The sequence below is a fragment of the Lissotriton vulgaris genome, chromosome 6 (genome assembly GCF_964263255.1).
Source record: "Lissotriton vulgaris chromosome 6, aLisVul1.2, whole genome shotgun sequence".
Taxonomy (NCBI): Eukaryota; Metazoa; Chordata; class Amphibia; order Caudata; family Salamandridae; genus Lissotriton; species Lissotriton vulgaris.
This window is the reverse complement of record NC_141694.1, coordinates 1,791,026,903-1,791,039,117: the sequence shown is the minus strand read 5'-3', so window position 1 is coordinate 1,791,039,117 and position 12,215 is coordinate 1,791,026,903. Positions and strand designations below refer to the sequence as shown.

Below are 12,215 nucleotides of genomic sequence, written 5' to 3'. Positions count from 1 at the left end.
CTTAATGCCCAGAGTTGCAGAGTGTGAACCCATGATTAGGTCAGGCACCGAAGCGAGAATTATCGAGTCCGTGGACATTTGAGCTCAACACCCTGCCGCGTCGGGAATCGAACCCTGGTCCCGGGTCTGACCTCTGCTTCAGGGTCTGCCTGCTCTAACCAGTGAGCCACACTTCTCCACCTAGGCTCTGGAACACTCTCCCTCTTGAGCTGAGATCTCTCACCAGCCATCTGACTTTCCGGAAGACCCTAAAAACACACCTATTTTCCAGCCATTGATGTCCCCTGGTAATAAGCACTATCCTCCCTGATCTAACATCTGGAGCTATATTCTTACTGGCAAAGCGCGGAGATACCCCTCCGGGGGTCTATTCAGGTGCTATATAAGAATATAAAATAAAATTTAAAAAAATGGTGTTTAGCAGGAGCGGCCAAACTGAGGATGTTGGTAAACTGCTTGATTCTGCTGGTGATGATTGAACATAATGTTCCCGGTAGGTCGGGAGTTCTGGAAGTGATTCACACAGGGAGTCCATTGTCCTGCTAGGTTGTTCCTTTTTTGGGAGGGGTGACGTCAAAGAAGTAATTTCCTGGATTTTGGGTGGGAAAGGCCACTCCTCTAGTCTTTTAAGCTGGCCGGGTTCCTGGCCTGTTTGCCGTTCTGCTTCCACTTTCAGTGAAAAAGGTAAGGAGTCGGGCTTGACCTGGCTGTTTGTGTTTATATTAACGAACTCCTATTGTTGTGTCTGCTGACAGGTGATGTCTAGGGAGGGCAAGTGGTAAAGAATTTGTGCCGCAATGACTTGCGGCTTGTGCCTATGACCAGGTTCCGGGGGATGGAGAGCTTTGGATGACAACATTTGGAGACTTGGAACTGCACTGATTGCTACATGCGAAGCCTCCCATCCTGTGACCTGGGATGTTCTTCTTTCACTCAGCGATTATGGTACTTCTGTCACGAGAAAGGCTCGTAAAGGCCTCACTTTGGGGATCAGTTTTAGTTGTAGTTTTAGAAACCTTGAGCATGTTATGGCCTCGAGTTTCTGTGGCTGATTTGATGACGACTTTAGGAAGTCAGTTAGCTGCCGTTTGGTCCTGAGTGGTGCCTGGTTGGAGCCTTAAAGGTTGCTTTAATGCTGTCTTCGGACTTGGCGTGTGGGGCCGACTCTGTGAATAATTTTGTTGTTGTTATTGACTTAGCACGTGTGATTGCTGGAGTTACATCTATTGGGACTCCCGGCTCTTCCCGCACTTCTTTACTTTCTGTAGTTAATGAGTCTGGCACTAAGGAGCTCATTCCGGAAGAGTTGCACATAAGGTCTTTGGCGGTGGTGACCGGGAGTTCCTCCTTATCCTTGTCCTTATCCTTTTCTTTTGTTGAGGCAGCTTGGGGGTTCTTGTCTTTTTTTCTCCCCTCCTCTTGTTCTTCCTGACTGCATTCCTGAACATGTTCCTGGATGCGGTGGGGGCCTGCGGTCTGCAATCTGTGGGTGAGAGAACCATGCGTTGGGTTAGCCCACGCTTTAAGTGGATTTGACAGGTGCTGTAAAATGAAGTAAAAGGTAATCGATGGTCGAGGGTTGGCAGTAAAAACCCAGAACCTGACAAGGTGGTGAATGCCAGTTAGAGTAAAGGTTGGAGTAGCAGATAGAACATACGGTGGCCTGGCTTGGCAAGTGGATCGAGGCAATGGCCCCGGGGCCAACAGGGGCAGTGTCCATTACCAGGAACGTAGTGTGTGAAGAGGTGAGACTACGGTACGTTAAGGAGTTGGGTAAAATCCTGAAGTTAATGGGTTACTGAGTTGAAGATTGAAAATGGTCAGCTTGCCACAAAGTCAATGTGCTGAACGTAGGCTTGAATACTTCATCACCCCCCAGGAAGCATCATCTGACATTAGAGGGGTGATGGCTTGTGCCCTTATCACTTCTCTCTTGTCCCTGAATGGGGGGTGAAGAGGGTGTCAGTGGAGTGAAGGCAATGCTGCGTAAAAGGCGGCGCGGGCAGGGTTACCCGGGTGCGAGAGAGCAGGGTACACTGGAGTGCCGCAAGCCGCACCCAACCTAGTTGGGCTGCCTCCGCGGACACGGCCGGTCACTTCACTCCGCAGCTTCCGCTAAGGGAAGCTGCGCTCTCACGCTTCCGAAAGCCGATGAGGAACCTAATGGCGCACTTGCCTGCTGACTCCTACCTTGTAGCACACCACGTTGCCACTGCCCATTTTGTCCAGGGTCCGGAGTCCCTGGAAAATACAAAACCCGCTGGACCGGGTCTGATCACCCACTGGTCCTGGTCTTAGCTCCGAGGGAGAGACATTCGGGGGGGCGTCTGAGTTTGGGTCTGGGCTGACTGAATCGGCGCAACCCGACTCCAAACGCTGTCAATCGACAGCATCCAAGCCTCCAAGCCCCGCTTCCGCCTCTATGCTCCGTACCGCATCCTGCCAGTGGCACTTTGCGTACCTAGGGCAGGGTGACGTTGAACCGGGAAGGGGTCTGTGGCACCTTCAGGCTGAAAAGCTCCTGTAAATTCCAGTCAGAGGCTCGTTCCCCGTAGACTGGTGGTGCCAGCCGGCAGGCAAATCCTCCCACCATCCCTAGGTCATAGAGGCGCTGCACTCACAAGGGTTTGCCAGGTTTCGAGATGTATGTATGGGTGTGCCGACTCTGTCACCATCCCAGCTTTCTAAATGTAATTTATACCCAGATCTAATTGCAACAAGGTTATGTCCAAAACTATGTATTTTACAAATGGCTAGACAGTGTTTGGTAAACCATAGAACACCGTTTGCAATCATACTTGATGTATACACCTTGCACGTGAATGCCTAATCTGCACACAGAAGGCAATACATGCCGGCATAAATATATAAATACATTTCGCATTCTTTTGTAAAGGCCCAACAGCAACAGACGACATGTGTAAGAGTTTCCTTTGTATGGTCATAAAATCAAGAACTTGCCAGCATTACTTTTAATTTCTAAACTTGGCAATATTCTCCTAGGATAAAAAGGACAAAAAGAAACCTTACAAGGTCTATTTTGTACTTAAAAGATATTGTTCTTTGGGGATAGTATCGGTGCTGTTGTGAGGACTAAGTGCAACATGAATAGTATGGGAAGGGTGATATAGGAGGTGACGAGTTCAGGGTCACTAGAGATAGAACAAGCATTTACAATGCAATGGTTTCGCCTTTGCAAAAGTTAGAGCTATTGGCATTGCTCATGACATTATTTTTATTTATGTTTTTTTTAAAAACATAAATAAATGGCATTGTCTACAATGCCAATAGCAGGGCAGGAGAGCAAGTACAAACAACGGCAGGACAGCAAGGGGGGCAGGACAGCGAGCACAAGCAACAGGGGACAGGGGAACAAGCACTGAGGGGGAGGACATAAAGCACGAGCAATGGGGGGCAGGGGAGCAAGGATTACAATCCTCACCCCAAAAAAGTCCCACACAAAGAGGTCCCAAAAAATGAACCACTGTTAAAAAATGTTTTTACTCTGAAAGTAAATATCATTCTTATATTGTGTCGAACATATCATACCTCACTTAATTATGTACTCATTCGCTTGTAGCTCAGACTTTCGTTGTACACAAGAGGTGCATAACACCCCTGCTGTGCATTAGTATTTCATTTTGAGTGCTCCATCCCTTGCTAATCGTTACCTTGCAAGGGGACAGATCAAGACAGGGCAGCAGGTTGCACAGAAAGTAATACCAAAATAAATACAACCTCATCAAGCTGTAAAACGCTTTTGGGTGGCCAGTGGAACTCTCCAGATGAAGCGGACCTCCAAACAGCCATCCACTGCCCAACCAGCCCATGGCAGCTGATAGGGGTGGGGAGGAGGGGCAAAAGCCCTTTTCGCCCAAGCCCCTCCTATTTAATGTATGGTTCATATGTCCTCCAAGCCTTTCAGGGAACCTTTTGAGAAGAGCTAGTTCTTCCTTTCCATCTAAAATGACTCCCAACCCCACTATCTCTACTCCCTCTCACCAGCGCTTTTGAGGCAGTGTCACTGCAAGCAACTAATATAATATAGGAAACTCCATGGAATAATTTGATTCTATGTTTAGGTCTTTCTTGTGTGTATATGATTGTGCCACACTTGTCCTGTAGGCTGTACTCCATCATTTGCCACATAATCAATAGACAATTTTTCACTCAAAATGTGTTTGCAGTTAAAATGGATCAAAAGAAATCAAAAATCTTGCTCATGGTGTTCAAAACCATGTTAAGTGCTCAATCTCCATCTACCGAATATTGTATTCAGGCATTTAAAGAGGTGATCAGTTAGCCAACACATGGTAAACATCTAATATTGCCCACTGACCTCGGAAACAAAATCCTTAAATACCTGAACGTAATTTGAACAGGGTGAAATCAAAGATATGTTCCTAGTCATAAAAATAGCTTGTTTCTCTATTGAAACTTATTACTGTTTATTTAGCAGACAATGGGCCATATGTAGGTGGGAAAATACCAGTCGGTAACGGCCGATTTCGGCCGTTACCGACTGGTATTCGTAATTCCAGATGTAGGGGGCCTGAAAATTACCGATTCTGTATATTTACCGAATCGGTAATTTTTCCGAATGGGTAAAGTACCGATTCGGTAAATGTACAGAATCGGAATTTTGGGATGTAGGTGGCACTGGAAACAGTGCCACAGGCCCTTAGAAATTCGTTATTTACCATGAAATACAATGGCATGGTAAATAACGAATTTCTGTGTACATGCACATCTGTGCATGTACACCTGTGCCATGTGGCACACATACATGCCCTAAGGGCATGTATGTGTGTCACATTGCACACAAGCCAAAATCAGGGGTGCTACAGGGTGTCAAAGTGACACCCTGTCCCCCTTGACAAATCGGTAAAATTACCGAATCGGAATTTACCGATTCGGTAATTGCCATTAATTCCTATGGGCCTCAAGGCCCATAGGAATTAATGGCAATTACCGAATCGGTAAATACCGATTCGGTAATTACCGCATATTACCGATTCGGTAATATTTACAGAATAATTACCTACATGGCATTTACCGAATTGTAAATACCGAATCGGTAAAAATCGGTATTTACGATTCGGTAAATGCCATTTACCTACATATGGCCCAATATTTTCAAATAAGCATGTTACTGGTTTGAAGACTATTTAGGGCCTTGGCAAGTGTGAACACTGCATTCCCAAAACATAAGTCATGTCTGCTGCCTTTCTGCCGAGTGCAACATTATTTTTATAATGCATACAAACTATTTCATACCGGGAGCCAGGAACGGGTGTGTCCATGTGAGTTTCCATGCAAAACAACACCCTGAATTGTTGGTAAATAACGTTTTGATTGTGATCTGCTGCTTGCATCGAATTTTCTACGCTTTATTACAGCATTTGAGCCCGAGGTTCCCTATGGTTATTTACAACGTATATTAAGATGAACATTTTTAATAATATTAATACCACAAAAAACGCCACGTCAAATAATGTGCCTTTAATTGCACACTAAGCCGAGTAATGTATTTACATTTCTTCCCTTGACACATAATGTATCTTTCCTTGCGACTTGTCATTCCTTGCTGCACATGAGGTTCAACGCAGCTGCATATTTTTGTAGTTAATTGACGCATAATACCAAATGCCCCTGAATGTAGTTTATAACTTCGAGCCTTCAGATCAATAGTACAAATTCTGCGCTGAGCATGACGTCTCCACAGTAGTCTCAGGTGCTTAATTTGAACGGTTGCCGGTGGGGACCAGCAGCACTCATATTTGGGGGCAGGCGCTTATTTTTCCACATAAGACTTTCATTCAGAGCAAAAGAGGGAAAAACAAAAATGTAAAAGAAAGAAAAATTGAAAAGCAGTGAAATCGGGTGAACACTGCCAGCTGCGGGCATCCGACCAAAACTTCGGGCCCGGCACACATTGTTTACAAATTAAGCACTGTAAAAGGGCCAACCTTGGTACGCCCTTCCACTTTAGGAACGGTCCAGCGTATTGTTAGCAGTGGCTGCCTGATTCCACATGGTAATATCCTCCAGCTCTCTACGCGGCAGATTCGTAACAGAACACTTAATATTTTTTACCCTTCTTTTCACTTGTTCCACTGAAACCTGGTTCGCCTCGCAAGGTCACGTCAATGGAAAAAGTTTGCCCTTGTCCCATTTCGGCAGCGAAAATCCAAGAAGACATTTCTCTCTGACACTGCAAATTCAGAAAAACATACATCATGATCACTTCGGGTTTCTCGCGCCGTCCCCGCGCGCAGGGACAAGAGGCCCGGTCAAAATGCTGATTACTGCTCTCGCCGCGCGGCTCTTAACACATGTTCATTGGCTGCCGCCTGCTGTATTATTCATGAGGCACCGAACGCGCGGGAAAGAAACACTACAGTCGAGAGCCACCGCTAACGGACCCTGCTCTCTGCACGGTAGACGCGGAAAAGGGCAACACCTTACCGCTGCGGAGTCCGTTGTGGGTGGACAGCTGGAGGGCACTCTTTGGGCAGTTCCACGGGCAACAGACACATTGGAAATGAGAATTCTAAAAGGGGCAGGATGCGAAAAAATCACAGGAAGGCCCACGAATCTGCTCGGGGAATGACGGACATATCTCTGTTCCAATGGCTAGCCTCCATTTATGGAGGTAGCCAATGGAACAGAGAGGCGGGACAAAGCCCCATACTGGTAAACAAAAGTTTTCGCCTGCGCGAATGCTGCTGCTCAGCGGATCGCCAGGCGAAACCTAAAAACCCACAAGCCTAAGTAAGTAGGCACTGCTGCAGAGGCTGGGGATGATTTACAGCCCGGCCCCTACTCGAACCCTGCAGCAGTTTGTCATACAACTGATTCAGAGACCAAGTCATAACCAAGAACATAAAAAATTATCAGTTTCCCGACTTCCAAGGTTAATCTGTGGAATTAAAAATTAGAGATCTTAAATTCCTTTAAGTACACATCTTCTACTACTCCACAGTTTATTGAGTTCATGATGGAGAAAATTATAACAAGTCATCAGAAATATCCTGTATTATTATAATCTGTAATCAGAAGATGAAATTGATTTGAGAGTTTTCTGGATTCATTCTTCATTTCTTTCTTCCTTCCTTTATTTATTCCTTTCTTCTGTTCTTTCTTTCTTTCTTCCTTTCTTTATTTCCTTCGTTCTTTCTTACTTTTTTCTTTCTTTGTTTCTTTCTGTTTTTCTTTCTTCCTATCCCAGAGCCTCCTCTCCTCTTTTTCAATTATGCAGGAAGCTGAAGACCTGGCTTTTAAATTAACCACCCTGTCATAGGCAGGGTTAGGCACACAATCAGATCAGTGCCAGGATACCCTTATTGATCACCGTGAACTTTAAAAATACACACAATTTAGCATAACCAACTGATAGTGAATAATGTTTAGCAGAAGAATTTACACACATGACTTTAGGTCGATATGTAAAGCTATAAATACCTGGAAACCTCAAAGATGGAGGTGAATATAAAATTTGCCAGTGTGTCTGGAAGAAAAATATTTAGATCTTCTTTGTGAGTCGTGCTTGGTAGAAATACAGTTGGTGCACGGTTCCGGGTTTACCACTCAGTTACAAGATTTTTGCATCGTAATGGCGAAGAAGTGCAGTTTTGGTCTCACCAGTTGCTACATTATGCAACTTCTTCCTAGAGTTACTTCAGTAATTTCGCAGGGAAAATCCCTGATTTCATGCACAATTTGCTGTAAAATGGGAAACTGATATTATGTGTAAACACTGTGTGCACTTTATTGATTAACAGCTGGACTTTAAAGGAGTTTGTCAGTGTTCTGTTACCCAAGTACATAATACATTATTTGTGTAAGCAGCCGTATCACAATAAAGTGTTGGCAGTTAGCAATGATCTGCCAATACTAAACACAGGAAATGTACACATTCTGGGTGTCAGTGAGCAATTTTGAATTTCAGTAGGATTTGAGTGATAGTCATTGTGCTGCTTACGGCATATGAACACTTTTTAGGTATCTTACAAACCTCCTAATTCAACAACAGAAAATGTATTCAACCAAAATTCACATATAGGAGATCATACTAAATAAAAATAATCAAAATGTGATTAAGTGTTATGGTTTTGTTTTAGGTTTAGGTGTAGGGGTTTATGATTTAGGGTTCAACTTAGCTTTAGCTTTAGGTTTATTGACAGCAACTAATTGTGTCTGTACTTGAAATTAGATGGTAAGCTATATAAATCCTCATTTGGTTCATAGATTTTGTGAGAACATTGTAAAAAGATGATAGTCACTGACACGCAAAAAGTATATAAGTGTATTTGTAACTTTGGTGCCCAAGTAAATTATCATGTGTTTCATATTAAACTTCTGTACCATTTTTGTTTTCTCTACAATGGACAGGGCTACCAGGATTACCAGGACCAAGGGGTCCCAAAGGTGATGGAGGAACAAGGGGACTGAAAGGACCCATGGGAGAAAAAGGAGACACAGGCGTGTTGGGGCCACCTGGCCCACATGGTCCCGGAGGTCCAGCTGGTGATGGAGGCTCCAAGGGTGATAAGGGAGTGATTGGAGTCAAAGGTTCTAAGGGCCTTCCTGGAATTAAAGGAAGTTTTGGACAGCCAGGTGCCAAAGGACAAAGAGGACCAAAGGGCGATGTGGGGCCTCCAGGGCCAGATGGACCAGTTGGCCCAGAGGGGCCACCAGGGCCTCAGGGAGAAGCCGGCATAATAGGGTTTCCTGGTGTTCCGGGATCTACTGGTTTGCCAGGGATTAAGGGTGCGCCTGGCATTCAAGGACCAAGAGGATTACCAGGCCCTCGTGGCCCCCCAGGAAAATCAGCTAACCAAAATCAACATTAATTGGATTAAAGTATGAGTAAAATTGAAGGCCAGGTTTTGGACATCTCACATGAACCAAAATGCACAATTTCAGCTATAGGGATAATGAACTGCTTGGCTGAATGCTTATCAATAAGAAACGTTTGGGTGCAGACCTCTTGCAGTTCCTTCACAACACACATATAATTGAAAAACCATTGTACTTAAACATCTGGACAAAAGGACCAATGCCAGTTCTCTCTCACTTGAGGACATTTGGTAAGGACCCATTTGGTGACATTGTCCATCATGAGGGAAGGAAGGCCAACCAACAAACATCAACCCAGTTGCAACAGTTTATGCCTTCAAAGCAAGCTTTTTTCATCACAATGCATGCTTATGTTTCAGAGTCCCTGGTCCTTGTGTGCCAAAAAATTATGGGCTATTTTGCTAGACATGGGTGAGGACACAAATCAATGTTAAGACGCACAATTACAGTGTTGCTTAGTATTCAAAATCATATTTGCTATAGTTTTATGGGGTGAAAGATGTGTAAATGTATTTTGATCAAGTAGGACTAATGGGTTATCTGTAGGGCCATGAGAAAGTTGAACATGACTCTCAGTGAAATAATCACTTTATTCAGGTGGCCGAAGCTTTAGACCACATAAGCAATCTGTGAAACATGGTACTGGGTTTAACCATGATTTCACAGGTGATCTGAGTGAGATTCTGTCATCCTTTGTCCAGTTGCTAACCAATTATTTTGGAAGTTGGCAAGGCCCAAGTTCCATAAATTATGGCTAAGCCCAGTAAATTCCAGTGAAAGCCTAAACTGTGTTACAGTGATAAATCCGTCCCTTAATGCCTCACCTGAACGATCACTTTCGTAGAAGAATTTCCATTGTGTTCTAGCATAACAGAGTTCCTAATGTTTTCTTTTGGTGACAAAGCCTTATCCCTTGTGTCAGAGATGTCACATAGAATAAAAGAGTAGGTCTCTCACAAGTGAAAGCAGCTTTCACTGTAAAGTTGTTGCAATGGTAAAGCCTCTTTCACTCTTGCATCAGCATTAGCACTTTGGATACACAGTGGCCATTTCAGCCATGGCATGTGTTAGCGAGTGGCAATGCTGTTGTCGTGGAGGATTTATAGCTGACATAAACGCCATGGAAACAATTGATGTTAGGAGAATGCTTGAGCTAACACATTGGAAAAAAGGTTCATCATTTCATTATCTGCCATTGCAGAAGGAGGCAAACCCTAACACAAATAAGTTCAACATTACTCTAAAAGGAGATGCTTGTGGGACCATGCCCAACCTTCTTGGACCACAAGCAAGCAAAGGCACTTTTGGTCCTCATTGAAGCATGCCCAATTGTATCTTCAGTATAGGACAGCGTATAGTGCTAGTGTATATGCACAAGGACACTGGGACAAAGCTCTTCAGCTAGAAACACCCAACAGAGGAACCACAGGATTTCATGTTATCAATATACTGATTTATTTCCCATCCAGGATTTAGAGTCTCTGATTCTTACCATACCAATGGCCTCCAACACAATGCGTTTTTCGGGTAAATTTGGGATAGTCCATTCACAGACTTTTGACGCTGGCCATTCCCCACTGACTATGGCCTATGGTACAAGAATGCTTTGAAATGTCAATCAAACAGCTGGCAACAACTCTTCGCCAATGGAACATGGAAGTTGCCCTCCCTCAAGAGTACTGGACTCGACAAGTCATGTTCTTTCTCTGAGTGGAGGCAGGTCCTCTTCAACAGTCAACGACCACATGGCTTTCACGCTTGAGGGGAACCGTGCACTAATCACTGCCTAGTGAAGAAATTATCTTTCAGTATTTTTTGATGCACTTTATGTACATTTCCGTCCACACCAGCATTCACACCCTGCTTTACCCATCTTCCAGCTCTTTACTTGCAATTGATTCAAAGCCACACACTGATGACCATTCGTGTCAACACTCCATTCACGCTGCTTGAACCATTCCAGTTTGTGATGCTACAAGACACACCTGATTGGTTGCCAATGCAGGTTCAGTGCAGGGCTTAAGAGTAACCATAACCCAGGATAAAGGTAACATCATCTCCCAGGGAAAGCAGGCAGACCTACATTATGTTGCTTTGCTTTGTGAAGAAATTCAAAGACTCATCATGTATTTCAGGGTGGGAAGGAAATGTTGAGGCGTGCAACTGGTTTGCACAGATGTTTTTATGCCAACATTATAATCATGGGATTTACATGTAATAGCAAATGTATTCTCAGAGTAATAAAGTCATCTAAGAAGAGGCATGGTAACTTGTAGATTATTTGTTGCTCTGTGGATCATGCAAGATGGAGACCCAAGCGAAGATTGTTGCTGACTCTGGTCTACTTTTGTCTTATACTGGTGAACATATACCTTTAGTGCATTACACAAAAAAATGCAAAGGCAGTACTAGGTGACATAACCAGTGGGTGGTGTGGGAAAAGTATCCTCCTTGCATAGGTATGTACCCCTGCTGCGGTCATGCCATTTTAACACAGAGTGTGAAGAGAATTTGACTATATTTATTACAAAGGCAGTGCCTATGTAGTTATGTTAGGTCAAAGTTTCCAATGGCAAGGCTTTTTATGGTTTCCCTAATAACGTTGGTGTCATTCAACGAATCTGCAAGAAACCTCCCAAAAAATGTACATCCACTTTGGAAAATGTATGGCAAGTTTCATGTAGATCTGTCATGTGGGGGCAAAAAAAAAGGGGGTACCAAAATTGACATTTCCATTTTCATTCCCATAGGTTTCTTTACTACTTCATACAGAAAAATACAGCAGATCAAAATTACACCAAACTTGGCATGTATGTAAAACTTTACTCATGGAAGTGCCTTTGCTTGTTTTTCTGTAAATCTGTTCAGAAGTTTTTTGATAAATTAACATTTAAGTGCTCTCTGTTTCACTTCCTTCCAAGCTGGTGGCACCGAAGGAGCTACGTTGCGCCACTCAGCAACACCCGCCTGAGTCGGACTTAATACTCCAGGTCAAATGCCTCAAAATTAAGCAGATGTGGAGCCTACATGGCCCTCGGAATAGAGGGAGCAGACAAGGCTGGAAAGGAAGTACAAACAAAATGCTGTATACTGCTGCTTTCCACATCCTCCCCCTTCTGGTACGAGCCACCATAGCTTAAAATGGCACCTGCCATGGAGTAGCTCTGTGCTTTAGCAACTGATAACATTGAAAACAGCAGACAAAAAACACACACTAAGAGAGATACATGAGTTCAGAGACAGCAAATGCACCATTAAATAAGTGATAGAAGGATATAATTATTTGGGGAGCTATGGGCCACAAGCTACATTATGGGAGGGGTATTGAGCAAACCCACCTGCGAGATGAAAGG

General features: G+C 44.0%; 1 protein-coding gene across 2 annotated transcripts in view; it reads left to right on the top strand.

Moving 5' to 3' along the window:
* The window catches only part of SCARA3 (scavenger receptor class A member 3), a 172,396-nt gene extending 161,275 nt beyond the window's left edge, over nt 1-11,121 (top strand). For both annotated transcript variants that reach the window (XM_086928052.1, XM_086928053.1), the window contains exon 6: nt 8,395-11,121. In XM_086928052.1, coding sequence (XP_086784178.1) covers nt 8,395-8,855 — 461 coding nt within the window. In that variant the 3' untranslated portion in view covers nt 8,856-11,121. The remainder of the gene's footprint in view (nt 1-8,394) is intronic.
* The last annotated feature ends 1,094 nt before the right edge of the window (nt 11,122-12,215 follow it).